Here is a 24681-nt window from a genome sequence, read left to right as displayed (position 1 = left end):
CTGCAAGTATCTATTCACTGATACAAACGTTGGCTATATTATTAAGCTATATTATTAATGTATACGAGAACAGGAATGAACCTAATACTAATCCTTGAGGTACTCCTGCAGGGAGTTACCCGAGGTTTGAGAATTCATTTCCAACCAGGACTCATATAATCCTGGTAGCTAAGTAAACATCCATCCATGTTAATAGATTTCCATTATTTCCATATCTTTTCATTTTATATATTAAGCCTAAAGTTTAAAGTTTAAACATAATTTATTGTAACAATGCGATATAATGGGATTAAGTTTTGATTTTTTTTTAAGTTTTGAAAGCGTAAGTTAGCCCTCTCCCTACATGATACCAGTAATATAACGTTAAGCCCGTATGCCACGCTCTGTCAAATGCGTTGGATATGTCACAGTATATAATACACAAACGTTTATTTCGGTCAGCTGCATTGTAGATGTTATGATATACAGCCGTGAGCTGATATGTGTTTGAATCACCAGGTGTAAACCAGAATGATATTTGTAAAGAAAATCGTTTCCATAGAAATGACTATACATATATTTAAATACCAATCTTTCTTGTTGTTTGTTTTCCGCGTTGTTTCTTGTTTTGTGCATCTATGTTCTTTTTATTCTTACTGTTTATCTTAATTTTTGGCTCTTTGACTGGTAATTAATTTTTATTTGTAAAATAGAAGAAAAACCAGTGATGGTCCTGAACACAAGATGGATTTTGTGGAGTTCCGTTTTCAGTATGTGTGTGTGTGTATGTTTGTGTGTGTGCGCGTGTTTCAGATATTTATGTTTTTATTGTCTTTCAGAAGAGTAATTTTTATTGTGTATTTTTAACATGTGTTTTTTTATATATATAAAAAATGTGTTTTTAGCGTGTAATTGTTAAATGTGTTTATAAAATGTACACTTCTTGTTCCGTTTGTGTGTTATGCTGTGTAATTTCTAAATTTGTCCTTGTGTGCACTCCTAAAATGTATTTTTTTAAGGATTTGTTGTAGTACAGCACATTTTATCGTGTGATTTAATATAATTGAGTTTTAAAAATAAATTCTTTACAGAAAGTTGTTTTTTAAAATTTGTTTTTGTTAATTTAGTAATTTATACGTTTTTTAAAATGGTATTTGTGTATTTTCCTAATTGTTCTTGTAGTATGTTTTGAGAATTTTGCATTTTTAAATTGTTTTTGTTTGCAAATAGGTTTCAAATGTATTTTTAACTCTTTTTTCTTATCATGCATTTACGTTGTATTTTAATGCGTTTTAAATGGATAGTAAGTCCACACGTTTTACGGTATTTTTTTAAATTTTTGTTTTAATGTGTGCGTTTCATTTGTATAAATGTGTTGTAATTATTGCTTAGCGTGTTTTGTATGCGTTTTACATTAGCTGACGATTATCTCGTTTTGTTTAAGTTTTGTTTTTGTTTGTTTATTTTCAATTAAAATATCATGTCACAATACATTTTGACACAAACCCTGCAAATTTAAGAACTTAAACCGAAAACAAAATTGATTATAACTTGGCACTTAATGCGTTAGATTTAAATCAAGAAACACTCATACTCAATTCATTACGGTATTGAATTCTAGGCAAGAAACGTTTGCTATAGTTTTCATAGAAATTCTTGTTTGCCAATTCCCTGTATATTGATGAACCTAATTTTCATTTCTTCATTTATAGACCAAGACAAAAAATAACGAAGATTAATAAAATGCATTGAAATTGAGATCAATCACTTTGAAACTGCCAAGTTGTCTTATCTTCTGCGCAGCCTCGTTTTTCCTCCGTAGTACGTTTTAAATGTTTGTCAAGCTTTCATTTTGCTGGTCGTTTAAATAAAATAAGTTAATACCAGGGTTTCTTTTTCACTCGTCAAGCATTCTTTGCTAGCTAATAAGAATTTTGGAAGGAACTATTACTGATCACAAAGAAAGTGAATATTGTATTCTGAGGTAAAGATTTTTCGACTATATTTTCCCATCTGTCTACCATCACTTCCCTTACGAAATTATTTTTCTTAAAAACCATACGTGACGACAACATATGTCTTTACAGAAGAAAACCGATGCTCTCCAACTGTCGGTCTTGTGGCTCCATCTGATTGGTCAATGGCCCAAACGTGGCGGAAGCATGGTTATTATTCCAACATGGCAGAAGCCGGCGTAAAGACCGAAATTCGTAGTGCAATTTGGAACCCTGGTGGATGGAAAAGTCTCCTCTCGTTCTCCATCCTGTTCTTAGCATGGCTTGTCGGCTTCAGTTCCAGATTGTTTGCAGTGATCAGATTCGAGAGCATTATCCACGAATTCGATCCATGGTAAGGTTTTGATCAGCCTGTTCAGGTAGTCGGTACATATGCCTTCTATACAGGATATGAAAACAACAGCTCTGTTCAGCTTTAACTTCGCTTTATTTCAAAATGCACACACGCGTATTCAGGCCGTACTTACAATAGCGCAATGACATGTTTTCATGCAAATCAAAACATTGTCTGCATGGCACATACACAATAAAGCACATAACACAATATATGCAAACATGCATGCATTTTCTGGTTGCAGTGGCAAATATCAAATATATAGCAGTCTTGGAGTCCTGCTATGACACTGTCACTTTTCCAGAAATACACTCCGATCATAGTAATGCCTCTTGTTTTGTTTGAAACCGTAGTTCTTTTAGTAATGCATGAATATATCAAATATCAGCGATATATTTCCTCTTAACTTTTCATTGCATGCTTACAAACGACGGACCTTTATCAGAAATTGAATATATGATATACTTCTGTCAGTTAAACTATTGTAACTGTGAGCTATGATAAAGAAAAGTTTATTTCTTTATCGTACGGCAAGTCAGTGCATGAAACAAATATCAAAGAACCAAATTTATGACTTTTTTGGTCATTTTGTGGCCATTTTGGTATAGTTGGAGTACAGAAGTGCAATGGTCACTTTTGGTTGAAATGAAAAAGGAAGTATTACTTAATGAATGTACAGCATTTACAGATTGCCAGGAAGCTTTTACTGCTTCTCAAAGATGTCATTGCTATGCACACTGCACACCACTCTTATGCATTATCGTTCAGCCAGCTTCTACCTAAACTTGTCAGAGGCCCTGGTTGGCTGAATGTTCAGAGGTGCACACCTGTACTCATCACTGCCATTTCACTGCAGTATGAGTGGGTTTGAGTCTCATGCTCAGCAATGTGGGTATGTGAAAAGCATGCCATTAACTTCCAGTAAGTTGGTGGCTCATAGCAGGGTTTTCCTGGGTAATTCCTTCACCATTTGTATTGGCTGCAATGGTCAATTTGCTGTAATAATGAAACTCTTAAACAGATATGGAAAGATATACCAATAGAAAAGATGGCAGTAGTCAGTTGCTAAAAACTAAATAAAAAATATTTATAGTTCATACCTTACCTATGATATTCAAAAAACATTGACAACCCATTTATATATATAATAACAACAATATGGTGGCATGAAAGTGCAGACCTGCTGAGACTTGTGATTTCAGTGCAAAGCTTCCTGAAGGAACCCTTAGCTTGCACAAACATGGACAGTAGGAAAATGTCCGATCTGTGTGTTCGTATCCAGCTATATTGGCTTGTTAGGGTTTTGTCTGGATACAGGTTTTCACATTAGATGCTGTGCACTTGGTCAGGGGACCAGACTGTTCAGGAGGTACATCAGATGCCTTAATCTATGTTCATGCAAAATGCAGACATGATGAATTGTTTATTTGTATAAATTAAGGCTCTTTTGTCATTAGTTCAAACTCAAATTAAATCTTTTTGCCCAAGGGGGTGACTGTAACCTTGAATATACATTCCATTAAGAGCAGTCATAGACTTTACATTGCAATTTGGCTGACTACTGTAAACCTTGAATGTTTTCATTGTTTGATACTTTGTTTAAAAATAGATGTATGTAGGCATTGCTAGTGCCGACAGAGACATGGATGGACACCCACCAATGAAAAGCTGTATATATATTTTTGTAATTTTATTTTGTTGACGAAAATGCACGATCAAGATTTGAGAATACCTGACAAAAGTATTGCAGACAGAATGTTAGCAAGCACTGTGTGCAACCCTGTTTACACTAGGTTCTTTATAGTTGTTAGGGTGCCACAGTAACTATTGGTGGAGGTGGCCAAGTGGTCTAAAGTGCCTTCCATTACGGATCATTGCCATATCACTGCTGTCTGCGTGGGTTCGAGTCTCAGATTCAGCCAATGTGGGTATGTAAGAAAGCTTGCCAGTTGCTTTTCGAGGGTCGGTGGATCTTTCCGGGGTTCTTCCTCCACCATTAATACTGGCCGCCATGTATAGCCTATCATGTGCTGAAAAATGACATTAAACCCTGTAACAACAACAACTATTGGTGGAGCATTAGACCTGTAATACAGAGGTCACTGATTTGATACCCACACAAGTCAACTGTCTCTGCATGTCCTTGGGAAAGGCAGTTTCTGGTTCATCACCACAATGTAGCCAGTAATGTTAAAAGCGCCATTAAAACCAACAAAACCTTTTTGCATTGTTTGTGTCTGTATATTTGTTTCTTGTTATTCTGTTTTAACAGATGGTTTATTGATAACTATATAGTTTATTTATGTGCCAAAATACCCTGTTTAGGTCAGCAAAATAAAAGATGTGTGGTTCTTCTGGATTTGGTGTGAAAAAGTAACTTTTGGTATGTATATTTCCAGCTCCTGTTAGTCCATGTAACATTTTTCCAATCTGATGTTACTGAACTGGGCATATTTAATTGTTTTTGTTATTGTTCTGCATACATGATGTAAAATAATAGGGCAGGTCCATTGGCCATTAAAATAGGTAGGTAAGGTGATTGGAACTACAGATACTGGAAGGGGTACTGCTCCGATGGCCTAGAGGTTAGATCAGATGTGGGAGGTTGCGGGTTCGAACCCCATTTGAGTCATACCAAAGACTTTTAAAAAAAACTTGTACTAACAGCTGTCTCACTAGGCGCTCAGCATCAAGAGTTTATGGTTGGGACTGGTTGACCTGGTTTTGATACCAGAGTTTGTTATTTACTCAGTCTGACTCACAGTTCTGACACCAATGGGATTTTTGACTCCCATTCTTTCACCCCTAGGGGATACACTGTTGTAAACTAAATTGTGTCATGTATCTTGGTGTGGTACCCAACACTATTCTCTTTGGTCTTAGATTTAACACATTGATAGATGCAGCTTATTATTAATACAGAGTTATATTTATTGGTCACCTGTAACTTCTCTAATTTCAAGTCTTGCATTGGTTATTTATAAGTGAAGAGGTTTTGATCAAAAGGATTAATTTTAGTGATTTAACATTAAGATCAGTTTTATTCCAAAAGCTGTGATATAAACACGCAAGACTTCTACAGTGTTGGCTGTGATGGTAAAATTCAAGGTATTCCAAACATGGTAACTTCATTTTGATTAAAATCAACAGCTTTGATTTATGCACATAATACACTATTAAGTGACTGTCTTTTACAAGAGTAAACATAATAATAAATATTTTCCTAGTCATGAATGGTCTATTTTCAAAAGACTTGTTCTTTTAACGATATATTATAAAATATGCACAGTGCTGCAGTGTTTAAATTCAGAACATGAGTAGAGCATTCTGTTGTAGACCATGCAGTTATATATTTTTGAACACAGTAAAAATAATTGCTTTTCCCTCAAACTCACTTTCTTTTTATTATCTATATAGATACATGCAAGTCACTTCACCCATGTTTATGACCCCAGCTTGATCCCTAATTGTAGAGAAGAAATTGTTCTGAACAGACTTTTCTTTATCTTTTCATCATGGGCTAACCATGCCTTGGGACAAAGTATTCGAATCTGACCCAAGTTTTACACCATATGTGTACTTTATTCCAAACTAATTTTGCTTCAGGTCATTCTTTAGTACAAAACTACTTCATGTGAACCATACATGTTGAATTTGCTATATTTAGGGCAATATATACTGTAATGGATTGTATTTATATACGATCTATTCAACTAATTCTCCAAGTGCTTTTTTTCTTCTCATCTTCGCCAGTTGAATCAAATTTAGGCAACATGCTTTATTGATTAATGTCAAAGTTCAATTTTCCTCCGTTAATATGCAGAGAATGCACCAACTGCCTGGCTAATACAGCCCCCACCCCCTATGCTAAGAAAAAATATATTTGCTCTGCATTTGGACTTGTGTAAGCAACAGAAGTGTAAATATTGCCTGGTTGCCAAGTTGGAAGTCTCACTAGTGTGGTCTTTCCTTGGATTGAAGGATTGGCTTGTGCTCTGAAGCATGTTCTTTACCGTGGCCTTGCAAATACAGCATTAACTTTTGCATTTACATCAGTTTAGTGATTCTCGAGGAAGTTTACTCCAGCTATTTTGTTTGTCAATTTCTTACAGATCTTCATTGTAGATCAAAATATTGCATTTCAGTGGTCTAACTTTGTGATGCAAAATAACTTACTGACTGCATTTTAATTACCTGCCCTATGGTCTAAATTACTTTAGATTTAGTTCGGAACACGGCTTTGTTTGTGACTTATATCAAGTAAATGATCTGATATTACATGCTGTAAGGTCATTCTTGGTTCAAACTGATTGAAGACAGTGACTTTACCTGTATAAATTGTGTGGGATGAAATTCAGGCCATATTCGCAAGGTGTATTTTTGAGGATCTTGGGATGTTTGAGTGACCGCCACTGCCAGTCAGTCAACTTGGAGAATGAGAGAATTCTGTAGCTGTCACTTACTATGTCTGAAATTATGAGGACACCATGAATTGTCAGCTATCCTGGCACTCACAAGGTTCTTGCAGCACCAGCTGCATCATTACCACAGAATGGTTCTTGCCATTACATACTGGTCCAAGACCAACATGTTGTGGTGATTTGTCCAGATGAGCATTAGATGTATCAGCAAAACAAATAAACCCATGTACCACATGTAGTGTGGTGATCTTTCACAGTATAGCTAGTACTGTCTTTGTAAGCAAAGATGAACCATCTGGCAGGTGACTGACCACATTGGCGCTGGAACAGCCAAGACTTGCACCTTCAACACTTAAGACTTGTTAGATTGATTGATTTTCCTGGTATTCCCATGTGTGGCCTCAAGACATCTACTGTATTTACCATATATGTTGGGATACCTTATTTGTTGGGACACCATTAATTAATTTTTAAACAATATGGAATATTTTTGAGGTTGGGAGATGTAGAGTATTGCTAGTTTTTCCAGCTTTGCACATTAAAATTCATACCAAGAACAATGTAGGAGCTTATTTCCTGTCTCCAGCAGCTTGCATTAAGATCTTCCAAAATTGTCATGAAAAATTACCATTGGAGGTAACAAATCTTTTGAAGTGGAAACTGCAAGGAATTAAGTCAAATAGTAAAATGCTTATAGAATTTAAAAATAAAATCCCTCAAAATCTGCATGTCCAAAAATGCACTAAAAGTTATTAGAGAAAAAACAATAATTAAAAAAAAAACTTTTTTCCTTACTTCACACTTTTGAAGAATAAAATTTGATAAATCTTGGTGCAGTATTGGAAACTCCAGAGGTTTGTAATTTGTACAAAATACTTTAAATTCAAATATTTTTATGTTTTCATGCTAGTATCCCCATCATGAAATGTATGTAGACAAGGCATGCGCTGCATTTATCTGTTTTATTATGGTTTTCATTACATGACATTGTATTTACATTTAGACCTCTCCCTCGATAACTCGCGCACAACGGGGTCCACAAATAGACCACACTATAATAAGTGAGATGCGAATTACCGAGGGACCTCCAAAAATTGGAAAAAATCGCTTTGACATCGAGAAAACTGGGGGGGGGGGGGCGGAACGGCGTTAGAGACCTGGGCTGTTTATTGACTGAATCCTCATTTTACAATCACGTCGATAATAATTTTTTAATAACGTGCTTTTTCTAATGAAGTTGTTCATTATTCTGTTTAAATAACATTTTTTTTCCCTCAAAATGTCCAACATATTAAAGATTGTTCCAACTGGTTTAAACAACCATCACGAGTATGCGAAAAAATGTGTATTACATCACTGCCTTTTTTTTTCTTGATGAGTCTGGTTCCTGTGGTGATGTTTAATATTATTCTGCCAAATCGGGAGTCCCCAGAACTGGGAACTAGACTAAAGTAGTATCGATGTCACTTTTTGTCGATTATGCCGATACAGCGTATAGCTGATTATTAAAATTGCCGATACTGATTATGAGACCGATTATTTCAAGAAACCGCCTGTTCTAAAGTTAGTGAAAGCACTAGTATTTGATTGACAAGTAAACCATGCCCTATTTTTGTTATAACTAACAATGCCTAAAATGGGTGCGGATTTATGTTAACAGTTCAGAGGTGGTCTCAAGCTACCATACATGTGATAACTATTTCCCACATTTTATATCCAGGGATCGTCCTGGGCTTTGCCAATGTCGCAAATTGCGATTTTTTTTCCTTATTGGCGACAAAAATATCCCACCTGGCGATTTTTTTGGCGACATACTTTTTGGTTATTTAATTTGTACATACAATCATGGATTTGGACTGAATAAATTTAAAGCCAGAACGAAAGGAAGCCACAAACTTGACTAAGCAATGCATTGGAATCAATCTGTTACACAAACGATCCTTTGTTCTTATTGACAACCCTATCTTTACAGTGCATTGTTACGTCATAATCTGCTTATGCTGACATCTGGGCTGAGTACTACTGTATGCTGCGATACAGTCAATCATGCTACCGCACTATACCTACAACTGACCGACTTCTGAAGATGCGAATAGAACAGATACAATTAATTGTATGGCTAATCCTTCTGTTTTTTTTTGTTTTTTTTTTATACATATACCAATACAGTAGTTTTGCTGAACCTTCATAGAAAACTGATAACCTTTGAAGTACCGACTACTGTGTATAAATACAAAGCAAATGGAAAAAATCTCAAATCACAATTACATCTGTCGCCAGTGCAGCATTTTACTCATTGATCTTTTCCTTTTGCCATCAGTCCCATGTTACGGCTACAGAGACTTAAACTCCGCAACAAGAAATAGCAAAAAAAAAAAAAAAAAAAAAAAAAAAAAAGCAGTTTTGCATAATTAATAATAATTATTTATTTCTCAAAATACAGGAGTGAAAGAATCCCTAAATTGGGTGTGAATTTACGCTTATATATACGGTCCAATATTGCCAGGAGTTGACTCGTGTAAGTTTCATTCGTGGGAATGGAGATCCTATTTTACTTGTCGAGAAAATTTATACAGCATTCAGTGATCATTCTTGGGATTTAGGAAGCAATTCCCTACAAGCTTTGTGAAGCTAGCCATAAAAAGGGGGGGGGGGCTGCTGAGAGACTACTGGTGTCACCTGCCAGCACTGAGGACTGTGAACGTGGATTCAGTAAGATGAACCTCATAAAAAGTGACATCAGAAATAAGCTCTGCATCTCATCTCTCGAGAATTTAATGAGAATCAGCATGTACAGATGTGAAAAATTAGACTTTGAAACTGCATTCAACAAGTGGGCAGCCCTAAAATGGCGACGGATCTTCATGTAACACTTTGTAACATTTTGTTAATGCTTGTTGTAATTAAAGTAGTAACTAATCCATCTTTTGTAATTTTCATTGCCTGTTACATTAATAGACTAAATTAACACTTGGAAAAATGTACACTACTTTTTTTGGCGACACTTTTTGAAAATTGGCGACAAAATATTGACGTTGGCGATTTTTTTGGCGACAGCTTTTTAAAAGCCAGGACTATCCCTGTATATCCCACCTTATTTCTTATTGTTAACTCATATATGCAAATAAAACTCTTTAATAAATAACATTTATTCTGAATTACTTTTTTGGAGGCACATATGCTCTCTGATATGTTTCTTCACTCCTTCTTTCAATTTAATGATGGTAATCAATGCTTATATATACGGTACAGTGATGCCAGGTCAAGAATCATGGCAAAAAATAAATTTCTGAACTAGTTGACGGAGATGTACTTTGTGAAGCTAGCCATAAGGGGGGGGGGTGCGCTTTAATTCCTGAATGCATGGAATTGTCGGTCACATTATACGTCACTTATCTTACATTGCAAAGCACGATCATCGGGTTTTAGTATTAAAATGTCAGTATCTAATAAAGTTTCTTACAAAACTATTATTTGGGAAATAATATACATGATATAGATTTGCTTAATACCTGATGTTTCTTTTAAAAAAAGGAGAGACTGTAGAAAAGTAGATATTTTACATTTGATAATGCATTTTTTCAGGTGACAACAGTTAGACCTATGCAATAATGGTGATGCGCAATGCAAAGACGATGGCAGTAGTGCAAAACAGTCATGTAATGATTTATTTTGTAATATTATGCCTGTATTGCTTGTTGTCAAAAAAATAATAACTATCCCATCTTTTTCAATTTTGATTGCCTTGTCTTGGAAAAATATTCACTATTTATTCTGGCAATATTTTTTTGAAAATTGGCAACAAAATATTGAGACTGGTGATTTATTTTTTGCGACAACTTTTTAAAAGCCAGGACCATCCCTGTAATTTGTATGCTGGAAGTTCAATGGCCACATGAGGCCTCATTGGCTGGTTGGCTGCTGTGATTGGGATGAGTGCATGCATGGTAATGATAATTTGTTGTGAGCAGACAATCAGCGGTAGTTCATAGCAAGCGTGTTAAAAAGTATTTTTAAGAATATACTGTCTTTCAATTAACCCCCAAATCAAATGTTTATTCCTTAATTTCCACTATTTAATTCTGATTTAAAATTCAAGCCATGTCAAGATGTTGTTGTTGTTGTTGTTGTTGTTGTAGGGTTTAACGCCATTTTTCAGCACACAATAGGCTATACATGGCGGCCAGTATTAATGGTGGAGGAAGAACTCTGAAAAACCCAGGAAAGAACCACCGACCCACGAGAAGCTACTGGCAGGCTTTCCCACGTACCCACGCTAGCCGAGCCTTGGACTCGAACCCACGCAGACAGAGGTGAGATGGCAGTGATCCGTAACGGAGAGCGCTTTAGACCACTCGGCCACTCGGGGCCCCCATGTCAAGATGAATGTTATGATTAAATTAATATTTTTGAAATTTATTTACATCAGCACCGATTATTTATGCCGATACCGATTATACTGATTGTTCCAGTAATCAGCCCGATTATGGGTATGGCCGATTAATCGTTACAGCTTTAAACTAGACTAACTGTTGAAACACTGCCAAACAAGATTCCTTTTTCTTTAAAAATGTGATATTTGTTTCGTGTGACAATCTTCTGCATCAAAACTCAATTTAGTATTGTTCAATGAGTAGAATATTGATATCGTGATTTCATTGGAAGTAATAATGAAACTTCTTATCATCTTTGAGGATATCTCTAAGTGCCAGTTCAAGAATTCTCTGAAACTAGTTTGCCCACATGGAATTGATTTGTGAAATCAAGCTCTTTATTTTACGAAGTATTCATTTCGCTTGTCTGCCTTGTTATCTTTGATCAGTTGTGAAAATCAGTTTATTTAAGGTAATTTATGAAACATATACAATAACATTTATATTGTTTGATTGATCAAAGTTCACCCGACATATGACCTGGGCCCTAGATTTTAAGTTTGTTGGTATTTCGTTACTTTGAACGTTTCTTTTATTCCAGCTCTTTTATTTGATTCGAAAGACATAATGTGATAATACAAAGGCGGCCAGCTTTGAATTGAGTGAAACAATACAACAAATACTTCTGGAAGTCAGTTATCAAAACACGGTTGGCACTCAGAGAAATGCTCGCGGCCATAGCTGTTAATTTAGATTGATGTGTTTTATGTTTAATTTCAAGAGGACACGTTGCACTTATGATGATTACACTTAAAAAGAAAAATAAGAAAACTAGAACACAAATTTCAATTGATAAAACAATTATTTAATTTGTATTTATTAAAGAACTGCCTCCACTCGGCGTAAGTGACATTTTCATTGATCAGAATTTCCTTACATATAGTTATTTGCCTTGTACTAGGAATGTCGTTTGGAAAGAAAATATAAACAATTGTATGGCCTATTTTTAAATTTGATATTTCATAGTGTTGATTAAAAATTTCCATGTCCTATGTACCATTTTTGACAATAAATGAGCAATACATAAAAGATTCCGTTACCAATTTTGATAGCAATTTTTTTCAAGTTCAACAAATAGGGATAATTTTTTTTTGGGGGGGGGTATTTTCTGGTTTAAAAAATGGGATCCATGTGTGAACCCGCGTTATAAGCACGAGTTATCGAGGGAGTGGTGTATTTGTATTTTAATAATTTAACATTTTTAAATGTTACTAGCTGCAGAGTGAAGTGGCTATTGACTTTGTTTTCCCTTGTGTGTTTACTATAAAGTATATTTCTTATTTTTGTGCAAGTCTGAACAACTCATATTTGTATTATATTTTGTGTTTTGCTTTACTTGATACCATAAAATTTCTAATTGGATATTTGTCTTTTACTTAAGCAAGGTCTAATTCCCAGGTACAGTGTGACCCTGCTATAACACAGTAGTTGGGAGCTATAGATCCCAATCGTGTTATAAGCAACCAGGTCAGTTACCTGAAGAAAATGGACCCATCAAAATTTGCAAGGGGGTAGGTAATAAATGCGGGTGGTAAAATACATGCTTCATTTTTGCCATCTTAAATCGATGCATATTAATTGAAAAATACACCTTTAGTGAAAACAGAAGGCATATATAATAGTTTACTTTACTTAGAGAACCATGAATTGGTACATATACGTGAATACTGTTTATATATAGAGAGAGAGAGAGAGAGAGAGAGAGAGAGTATCAAAACCGTGTACTCACCCGCAAATATCATCATATACATTAAATCCACAATGCAGGTTATTCCATGTAAAATACACAAACACACACACACACACACACACACAGATTGAAAATATTCAATAATTTTGTCACAGGTCATATTGGTCTGAATTCAGTGGAAAAACATAGCACAATCACATAACGAATGACGAAGCAACTTTACTTCTCAGTACATCTCAAGTCGGTAAAAGTTAGTTTGCGTTTTAAGCCGCCATTGGTAGCGTTCGTAAGCATAAACTTTTTACCTGCAAAAGGGAAATGTTCACAGCACAGTTAACGTGTTCCAGTCATGTTGGAAAATGCAAAAATTCATCAGATTCCATTACTTTTATTTAAGTTTGATACTTACTTCCTTGAAGAAAAGTTTTTTGTTTTTATTGAAGATTGTAGTCTGCTTTCTTTGATGAAGGGTGCATGCGTTATTGAAGTCACCGCCAAAGGACAGCTTTAGAGAATCAAACAAATGCCAATTTCTTTTTGTGGTGGCAACATCAAAAATAATTGTATTGCATGATTGAGACTGATTTGTTTCCATTTGCCAAATACATTTTCATAACAATTGGTGCTTCAAAGGTAATGTTTTCTTTGAAATTTCAGCAAACTATTTTATATGGGTACATTTTTATAAAGGAATTAATTGTTGTTTGGTCTATTCTAGTTCCTTCCTGCATAAGATATTTTTTTTTATTTTTACATTTTTGGTAGCAGCGTGATGCTGCCTTCCATGCATGCATCAGAAAATTAACAAAGGGTCCACAAACGATAGAGATGCAGGTATTCTGGTCTGATGACAGAAAATGTGAGTGTTCTGAAGGATTTAATACTGAGTGAAAAGAAGAGGAATTTTACTTACCAGCGAATACAAATATCAGTCTATGTAAATGTATTAATTACTAACGAGCTGCCAAAAATCAAATGAAAGATAGATTATGAGATAATGCCTCATCCGGTTGATCTCCATTACCAGAAATGTCAATAATAAAAAAGCAGATATCTCACAACATACATTATTTATGCTAGATGTTGAGATAAGCGGATTATATTATAACATTGCCCTGTTTAAATGGTTTGTCAATATGCACAAAGAATTTGTTTATGTAACAATATATGGAATTTTTCCATTTTTGCACTCCAAACCAATGTCTGTATATACAAGTTTAAACAGCCAACAGTGTCGTCAATAAAATAAAATTGACATGGTATATTTGCTGCCAGTAAGGAAACAAATACAAATTTGCGACATTGGCGAAGCCCTACATGAACCTAGAATAAACTATTTACACGTTAATTTTCATACTTTTAACAAGAAAAAACTACTTTTTCATGTGCGAGAAAAATGTACATAAAATTTCAGGAGCCATACTACGGTCACCTTGTATTATTCATATACGATCTCTTCCCCAAAATGATATTAAAAAAATCTTTTTACGTTTTGTTTTTACTTTTAAGAATTTGTTAAATTTTTTTGTATACGAGAAAAATACGTTTATATGAAATTTCGGGAACCACACCATGATGGTGTTATATCCGAATTCATGTTATAACGGAACGTGCTATAGCAGGGTCACACTGTAATATTTCCTTAGTTGTCTGCCCAGCACAAAGTCTTTAGCTTGTAATGGCAGCATTTGCTTGGTTTTCCTAACTCTTTGATCTTTCTTTGGGGGGGGGGGGGGGCACCAGACAGATCCCCCCCCCCCCCACTTATCTAAAAAAACAAACCAAAGGTGTTTTATGTGTAGATCACCTTACTCGAAATCCCATCCCTGGTTTTCTAGTTGACCTTGGCTAGAGGTCGCCTACATCCCATGTGTGCTATATGTGTGTATTGCTATATTGTATGTGTGCTATATAGTTTTCTTTGTAGGGATAGCCAGTTATTCCAAGTCTTGCCCAGTTGTCTCACAATCTTTTACTTTATTAATAGTTATATTTTTTATTTATTTAAATTTTGAATTTTGGCGAAGTAACGGTGTAATACTGATTTTTGATAAAAGAAATTCCTATTGTTTTATGTGTGTGAAGATCTCTGTCTTTCTTCGCTTCATTGTTTTATATAGATTAGGTCGGCTGGGCTCGAGTTGGGGTCCACTCTTTCTTTATTCACTGTATTTCTCCCTGCTTGAGTTAGGCCGCCTCTTTTTATTTATGATTAAATTGCCAAAGAGTTCAAAAATATTTATTTTATTTCCCGCCAAAGTGGGGATAGTTATACAGTAAAGGAGCTGTATAATTGAGACAAAGAGGGATATACGATAAATTGTTTCTATGTTATGTATGCCAAAATTTTCCCACCTGGGGTGATTTTCCAAGCCTCTTTCACAGGCCTGTTCACTTCGCGTAGTGCTGTGTGACATAGCCCCGTGACATCGTTATCTCATACTTCCCCCATTAGGGATCCCTGTCCCTCCCTGTTTTTCTCATAAGTCCTTTGACCCGTTAAGAGCGAGAAAGAGTAGGGAAAAAAAAGGGGATTGAATATCGTAACAAAATTTATAAAATGGGAGATTTCTATAATATCATAATTTGTGTTTAGGATTTAGATTCCAATTAAAATTATGATTAAGATTACATTAAAAAATTTAAGGATTTAACAAGATTTGAAATTTCTTTGATTATTATTTCTCCATTACTATAATCAGGCCACATGCTTTCATTGTTCCCACAGTGTATTAAGTTATTTTGTTATGTGTTTCTTTTCCAAATCTCCCATTTAGATATAATAGGTTTTCTTTCCTGTATTTATCTTTCTTACTAAACTATTACTCTTAATCTCTCTACCTTTCTTTTTTTACATTTAATTATAATAACATATTTACTAAAAATAGCATTTTTACACTGGACATTTTGGCGGTACTCTGGCCATATGCCATCTCACTGCAACATTTCCTGTCAGTCATGCATCGTGCATGTATTTGAAGCAGAGGCTTTGCATTTTGAGGGAACCTAGTTTGACCCAGTGCCCCCATGCTCTTTCCCATTTTACATATAACTTTTCCTCTTGTGCTTTGTTTTTGCTCTTTTTTTGTTGTTGTTTCACTTATCCATTTATACGTAAGTTTCTCATTTAATCCCCATAATTTTTTGTGTTGTCCCTATATTTTTGTAGCATTTCCTTTATGTAACTAAACCTTCTAGGTACTTCTAATTTTTTTACTAATTTGTTATTTTGATAAATATCCCTTCTATTTCTAATAAATAACCCAAACCAGTGTGTGTGTGTGTATATGTATATATATATATATATATATATATATATATATATATATATATATATATATATATATACTTCCCACAGGGATTTTGGTTTTATTTGTATTTTTTGCAAATTATTTAGGATATTAGCTCAATTTATTAGTATTGGGCTCGGTATTGCTAGCCCTCACTTCTCCCGTGCTTTAGATAGTTTCTTTTTTTACGTAATGTGTTTTAAAATCCCGATTATAGTTTATAATTGGATTATCAATTTTGTGCAATGTTTCATTTTCGATATCAGTTGATTTAGTATATAATTAATATTTGCATATATATATGTTTTGGCTACTTGGGTAAACTTAACAGAAGCCAATGGAGCTTCCAGGGTTTCTTTGTGAATTAAATAATTTTTGTGTTTAGGGGCCTTGAGTGGCCGAGTGGTCTAAAGCGCTCTCCGTTACGGATCACTGCCATCTCACCTCTGTCTGTGTGAGTTCGAGTCTAGGATTCGGCTAATGTGGGTATGTGAGAAAGCTTGCCAGTAGCTTCTCGTGGGTCGGTGGTTCTTCTCGGGGTTTTCTTGGGTTCTTCCTCCACCATTAATACTGGCCGCCATGTATAGCCTATCGTGTGCTGAAAAATGGCGTTAAACCCCACAGTAATCTTTGTGTTTGATTACCCAAGTTTAAACAGTGGTTTATTTATCTCAAAGAGGTGTTTTTATTCACCACACAAACCTCTATTGTTTGCCACTTTGTTATCCTGATGGATACCAACAGGCATTGATGTCCATGTACGGTTCTGTAGTATAGACAGCACTAATCCTCTTTAGGAATATTTTTGTAACCTGTGTTAGCAAAAATAGTGTCATTTGCATTCACAGTGAATGTATTGTTAGATTGTTAATCTAGGTATAATACACTCTTGGTTATATTGCACCATACACCCTGTCATGTGCGAATTGCTTATGCCCAGAAGCAATCATTATTTCTCTTGTTTGTGATTTTGTTCGATCCAATTTTCAGTTTGATGATATGTTGAGACCCTTGAGGAGAATCAAACACAATTAATTTGTACGTATTTACATCAATGAATAATATGTCAATGGTTTTACACTGCATAAGTAAAGCATACTGAATGTATATGATCCACAGTGGATACATTTATTTTGCACATAAATTGCTCATGAAGAACAAAAGGATAAAAATAAATAAGAACAGTTCAACATTAGTTTCTTTCACTGTATTATGCACACACACAAAAGTGTCCTGTCAGCTTACTGTCCCATTTTCTCCTTGCCTACACTAGCAAACACGCTCCCCCCCCCCCATTACCCCCTGCCAGTTTTAAAACCAGTGCAGTAGAAAACATATCTTTTTGTCCTTATCAAATAAGTGTTCTATTTACCTACATTATTGTAACATGCAGGGGTGGGGGTACCAAATTTAACAGTTTGTTTCCTATCTGTAAGTTAGGTAATAAAAGTGTAACCATAAGTTATGCAACATGAAAGAAAAAACATGTCCCAAGATATATTTTAAATATGGTAAAAAGAAATGTAGATAAAAAGATTGCATATGTGATGTTTGTAATGCCTTGATATTTTGTTACAATGAAATGGGTGATGTAAGACGGTTTGTTTGTATGTTATTTTAATTGTGTTTAAGAAAGTAATTGTATCAGAAAGAAGCTAAAATAGGACATGACGTGTACATTTTACTGTCTATTTATACCATAAATCTGTATAAAAGAAATATCTTCAAAAATGAGACCATCAGTTAGTTAAAGTTGCTTTTTAATATGCTCTACTAGTTTATCAGATGCAGGTAGTTAAAATTGCCATAAAGCAATATTTTAGCAGATTATTTGGAACTGTGATATTAGACATTTATTAAACTTGACCTATGCTTGTAAAGCAAAATATTTTAACCCAACTTCATGTTACATGTGGTTGTCATAGTAGTTGTGTAAATAATCACCATCTATTATCGTTCTTTCATCCAAATCTGTAAATAAAAAATTACACCTGTAGTGAAATAAAAAATATGCCATATAGTCTGTCAGCAAGACAAGTTTGCATTTTTAATAAAGATGCGTTCTTCTGAGAACGAGATTTCTATTATGAGATGAAGTGTGATGTTATCTGTGAGATCTTGGAATTCACAACTCAATGGACATCTGCTGTTTAGTGTGATGCGTTGGATAATTTGTCACAATGTTCTGATTTTTTTCTTTTCTTTTGCAGGTTCAATTACCGAGCCACTCATTACATGGTAAACAATGGATTCTACAACTTCCTGAACTGGTTTGATGATCGTGCCTGGTATCCTCTTGGCAGAATTGTGGGGGGCACAGTGAGTTGATTTTGATCTTAAGAATTGTAAATCGTAAACTGCAGTAAAATCTTGTTAACTCAATTCAAACTTGTCTTGCATTTACGCGTTAGAAAAAGAGATCTCAAACACACAAGAGACCTAATAAGTCAGTTTGAGGGACCGGTTATGGGAAAGACTTTTGATTGGGTATGGAAATTAGTCCCTTTCATGGATTGGAATTTGAATTGCTCTTGACAGTATTTTGTGTGGTTTAAAGGATCAGTAGATAAAATACATTGCAGGCAGTTTTGTGATAGATGATGGTGGTGGTACAAATAAATGCTAAATGATAGCAGGATATAAACCTTGAAGAACATAAAACATTATAAACTGATCTTTCCCCAATTTTTGACATTACTGTGAATAAGTACCTTGTAGATGTGGGCTTGCCTGAGCGGAATTTTGAGTTTGTTTTAGGCATGTGGATTCGTAAAAGCCCTCATTATTAATACTTAGCATGAATTTGGAGATCTAAATAAAAAATGTCAGCAACTATTTGCAATCATGTACTTATCTTCATTTCATTGCTTACATTGGACTGCAATTAACTCTTTTTTTCAATGTTCTTAAAGACTGCTATCAAAATATAAGCTCAACAGTTCCAATTAGGTGCTAAAACAAAGCTGTTGACATCAGACCAAGCCCATCTTTTCCAGCTATAAGTAATTATATTGAAATATTCTTGCAACTATCGCAATGCCACTAAGATAGTGGTTTAAAAAAACGTTGGAAGGATGAAATTTGCTCCAACTCTTTGCAGTTTTCAAAGCACATGGCAAGAGAAACTGCTGTCTCATTCATGGGAAATGACATAATATCACTCTGCCAGATGCACACACTCTGATTCATTATTGTTTAGTTAATGAATCTCTGGTCAGTGGAGATAGACTCAGATGTAACGATAGACATGAAGACACCCTTGGTGTTCATGAAATTCTGTTCGTATCCATGCGTGACCCATTGTCAACTTTGATAGCCTTGAAAAACCTGGACCAGTTTGCTTATTGCTTATTCATCAGTTATGTGTATGAAGTGCATTTAGTACAATAGGCTATTGTATTGTCTTTATGCAATGGAATAATGAATAATACTTGTGATGAACGGAATTAACGATGCACTGAAAACAGTTTGGTTTATTTACAGAATGATTTATATTTGAATCAGACATAATTGCTTTGATCCACACGTGCACACAACCAAACACACACGCAGAATATAGTATGGTGCATTATGGTCCATATATTGTGTTGGATATTTTTCATGGATTAACAGACTAAATAAAAGAATATGTGGGCTTTAAAAATAACCATTGAATTTTCTTGAACTTTGTTACCATCATGTTTCTCCGTTGTTTCCTCATTTCATTGGATTGATTATAGTCTAAATGACTCTTCAGGACATGATATTTTAGTAGACGAGGAAATTAAAGAAAGCCATGCTGTATTCAGGCTCAACGATGACTGGTTCAGAGTATATAATCATACATGCCAACCATTATGCTTTTGGCGTAATCATTACACTTTATTTCACTAAATTATGCCTTACACATTACTATTCGGATTACGCATTTTCGGTATAACCCCCTCCCCAAAAAATTGATACTTTGTTTTCTCATTTTTATTAGCATCCCATTAATCCCACAGATCATATTCTAGAAAAGACAGCTTTTATGTAACTACGACATAAGAGAGCGCTTGTCCAAAGACTTGCATACACTTTCCTAACAGTATTATGTTCTATTTATAGCAGTTGACCGGTTTCCTAGAAACATGCTGGTTTCTACTTTTGACCTCGGTTTCTATGTATGGCAGCTGTAAGGCATAGTCAGGCGAGAACATACTGGTTTTCTAACTGTAGGTATTGGTGCTAAAAGTCTAGTCAGATTTATTCTAGTCGATGCGTGTGTTACAACAAAAGTATTTTTCAAATAATTTCACAGATGGATTAGGAAAAGATGAAAAACCGATTCAGAGATGGATACATGAATTACACAATACAGCATTCCATTCTAGGGCAGCTTCACGCCCCCTGTGTAAGAGACTTTGACAACGAAAAGGGCAAAGTCAGGGTGCTCTTCTTTCATTACTAGAATTAGCAGTAGATTCCACTGGAGAAACCATTTTCATTATTTGCTTGATAATGCTTTGAATAAACATACTGATACTGCACCAGTGATGACTGGAATTTATAAAGGACTTGCTTTCTATACTTTGAAAAATGTCAACATCATTGTATATATCAGGTTGTCTCTGTCAAGTCGGCACTCTACCTGACAATGTACTTCATGCAGACAGAGTTGATTTTTTTCATCTTATTTCCCAGCTAAAAGACCCAATAACTGTAAGATATAAATTTCCTCTTCTTTGTCAGGTTATGAAAGCTAAATTCAGATCCAGGCTCTGTAACCCAGCACTTGGTGCTCTGTTGGTGTGCAAAAAATTTATACTCTCAGCTGGTGCAAAGTGTTTTGAAATGCAATATGAGAATCTGTTGCTTTTTAAAGCCCAAGGTGTTATATATGAAAACTTGAAGCAGTAATTGATGTTAAAAGTCCAGAGGGATAAATAAATCATTTTGTACATATGCTCATTGAATTTTTATCATGTCATATGTGGATTAATCTTTTTCTGCTCAGATTACTCTTTTTGTCCACTTGGATTACACTTTTTCCTCGCCAGGGGTTGGCATGTATGTATAATGCTGGAACCGCTCCTGGTGGCCCAGTGGTTAGAGTGTCTGGCTCAGATGCAGGATGTCTTGGGTTTGAACCCCGGTCAAGTCATACCAAAGACTTGTAATGATAAAAAAAATAATGGTACTAACAGCTGCCTCGCTAGGTGCTCAGCATTAAGAAGTTAGTGTTAGGTCTGGTCGGCCTTGTGTCAGGATGATGTGAGTGGGTGGGACATCATGCTACATGTCTGCTGCATGAAGCCCCAGTGCTAGACATAACTATAAACTGCCGCACTGCAGACATCGTAGCGATATGACTGAAAAATTGTTAAAACAATGTTAAAAATCCATATGATACACATATATATTGTGGAAAAGTGATTATTTCATTGTAAAAAATAATAAATTCACAACCCAACCATATGTGATCAGTATCAACTTCCCCTGTCATGAGCCTTCAATACTGGTTTAAAATTCCTCTTTCTCAAGTAACCATTCCCCTTTGTTTTGGTCACCTGTATCTTTATTTTTCCCTCCATGATTGTACTGTAATAATAAATGCAGCTGTGTTATTGTTGAAGATTTTAACTTTTCTATCAATGATTATCAAGCATGTGTTCTTCATTGGTGCCCAAGCTAATAGAAATTATATATGTTTATTTCAGCAAATGAAATTTTTTGTCTTGTGCAATGGATTAGTTATATTCAGTTTGGTTGGGATGCCCATGATTCGGTCATTTTAAAAATCAGCAGTTACTGTACTTTATCTTTATTTTCTGGAGTCTTTTTTTATGCACACTATAGTACCATGAGGGAACATCCTTGCATCAAAGATGAAAGTCATTGGTGCAAGTCGAAAAGTCATTGGTGCAAGTCCACTGCCTAAAATGAACTCTGATTATTGAGTCATGCTTACTGGTCTGTTTCCAGTATGTGGTTACAAATAATGGGAGATAACGTTAGCAACTTTATGAGCATAACGTCGGATAATGTTGCTTTTGAATGAAATTAAATAAATTCCACTGATCACAACATTTAGAAAATACCTTATTAATTTTTTTTTTTTTTGCATAAGCAGAAACATTTGTTGGGTCAGCATTAAATAAAGAATAAGTTCGGTTGGGTAATTGGAAACAAAGCTAATTTTCTGTTAGTTTTTTTTCTTCAAATCATATTTATAAGTGTTAAATATTTTACTCTAAACCCCATCTGTTGTACATTTTAAAGGAAACACCAGTGTGTGTATGTGTACACACACACACATACACACACACACACACACACACACACACACACACACACACACACTTGTGGCAGTCATGTCCTTGTCCAAGTAGCTTAACATGCTAGATTGTGACCAGAATGTGTGGGTATTTAATAATTTAGGGTTCTTTATCATGGTGAGAATGTGGGCAAGGCTGTTTATTCCAATTGACTTGGTACATTATAACTATCCAGTGTTGATGTACCTTAAAACATCAAAGTAAATTGCCTACTCTACTTTATTTTTTTCTCCCTTGTATCAGAAAATGCACTTCCCTCCCCAACAAACTATTGGATTTTCTCAAAGTTTGTATAATTCTTGTAGACTTTTCAACACATTCTTTGCAGTCACTACCTGGAGTAAAGAGTTCATGTGTCTAGTTGATTCCCCATCTTGTGAAGGAAGGATATATATATATATGTATATATATATATATATATATATATATATATATATATATATATAGAGTGTTTCTAATTTCTTAGGTAATATAGCTGCTGAGCGTTTAGGAAAATCAGGATATTAAGTAGTGCCTAAATTCTTATTCAGAGCAGGGAAGTTTTTGGCTTTTACTGTAAAGCTGGATTGAATGCAGAAACTTTGTGGCTGTTACAGCTTGTCAGAGATCTAAGATTGTGCATACGTGTATATTACAGCATAAACAGATTCAAAATTTCACTTCCTGGTTCCCCATGTACTAAATCAATTAATATTATTTTGTATGTACATTGGACGTTAGCAACACCTGGGCATTGGCAGTAATAATTGCCTGGCAGACAGGGACGACTCAGTTTTAGCTTGGGGCGATCAGATATTAATGGTTGTGGTTTATGTTAAGTATGTTTTCTCTAATTAAATTCAGTTAAATGATGGGGCTTTTGGAAGTTAATCATGCCAGCTGTTAGTTCATTTTTTTCATACCTTTCCTACCCAGTATTTGATATTTAGACTGCCTCCATAGCATAGTAAGTATCCAAATATCAAAGACAGAGTTGAACAGGTCAGAGGAAACTAGGCATAGCAGGTGTTGATGATTAATTTTATAAAAGGTCTGAAACAACTTGGCAGAGTCAACAATGCATAATATTAGATACAGATTGGTTTCTCACAGTATACCTATTATGAAACCTTTATACCCATAGCCCAAGGTAAGCTGACATGTAATGAATTTATTACATCATAAACCTCTAGACCCCCAAAAAGTTTCTGGTCTGCCAACTGTCCATTTTTCGGTGCTGGCCCTAGCACTTTTTCCACCCAAGGTAAAAAAAAATTGAAAATGTAAAAAGATATAAAAATTCCACAATTGTTTTGTGAATCTAATTGAACTGGTTTTGCACAGTACTTGAACAGCTTAGAACATTATATGTACTAATCATTATAATATACAGTGTGACCCTGCTATAACACAGTAGTTGAGAGCCATAGAACCTGACAGTGTTATAGACTGAACGGTGTTATAAGCAACTGAGTCAGTTAAAATTTGTGTGTATGTGGGGTTTATGTAATAAATGCGGATGCAAAAATACGTGTATCATTGGCACAGTTATCGTCTTAAATTGATGCATATTAAATAAGAAATATGCCTGAGGTGAAAACAGAGGGCATGTATATTTTACTTATTCAGAGAACCTTGCATTGGTACATATACGTGTATACTATTTATATATACAGTTCTAATGTATAGCATGAATAGAGTATCAACACCGTGTACTCAACCCTGAATCTCGCCACATACATTGAATCCACAATACAAGTAATTCCATCTATATAATATGCACACACACATTTAAAATATTCAGTAATTTTGTCAGAGGTCGTATAGTTCTGAATTCAGTGGAAAACAAATAGCACAATCACATAACAAATAATGTAGGACATTTACTTTTCAGTACGTCCCAAGTCAGTAAAAGTTTGCATTTTAAGCCACTGTTGGTAGTGTTTGTAAGTATAAACTTTGTTCCTGTAAAAAGGAAACATTCATGGTACAGTAAAAGTGTTCCAGTCACTTTGGAAAATGAAACAATCCATCAGACTCCACTGCTTTTATTTATGTTCGGTACTGACTGCCTTTGAATAAAGGTTCTTTGTTTTTATTGAAGATTGTAGTTAGCTTTCTTTGATGAAGGGTGCATGCATTACAGTAGTCCCTCTCTTATAAGGCCACCCCTAATGCAGCAGGGAAGTGGACTTATAATGAGGGTGGCCTTTCTAGAGGGGGATGACAAATGCAAATAGTAAA

At 34.9% G+C, this 24681-nt stretch overlaps 1 protein-coding gene across 2 annotated transcripts in view; it reads left to right on the top strand.

Moving 5' to 3' along the window:
• The first annotated feature begins 2105 nt into the window (after nucleotides 1–2105).
• Nucleotides 2106–24681, top strand: part of LOC149792371 (dolichyl-diphosphooligosaccharide--protein glycosyltransferase subunit STT3B-like) — a 75466-nt gene continuing 52890 nt past the window's right edge. For both annotated transcript variants that reach the window (XR_016423558.1, XM_089970945.1), the window contains exons 1-2: nucleotides 2106–2328; nucleotides 18373–18481. Coding sequence is in view for 1 of the 2 variants with exons in the window: in XM_089970945.1 (XP_089827071.1) it covers nucleotides 2120–2328; nucleotides 18373–18481 (318 nt within the window). In the remaining variant the exon portion in view is untranslated. The remainder of the gene's footprint in view (nucleotides 2329–18372; nucleotides 18482–24681) is intronic.

Source organism: Sinohyriopsis cumingii, chromosome 9 (assembly GCF_028554795.1).
Source record: "Sinohyriopsis cumingii isolate HCF-2022 chromosome 9, ASM2855479v2, whole genome shotgun sequence".
NCBI classification, from domain to species: Eukaryota; Metazoa; Mollusca; class Bivalvia; order Unionida; family Unionidae; genus Sinohyriopsis; species Sinohyriopsis cumingii.
The sequence above is the reverse complement of the archived record's forward strand: the minus strand, read 5'-3'. Positions and strand labels throughout refer to the sequence as shown.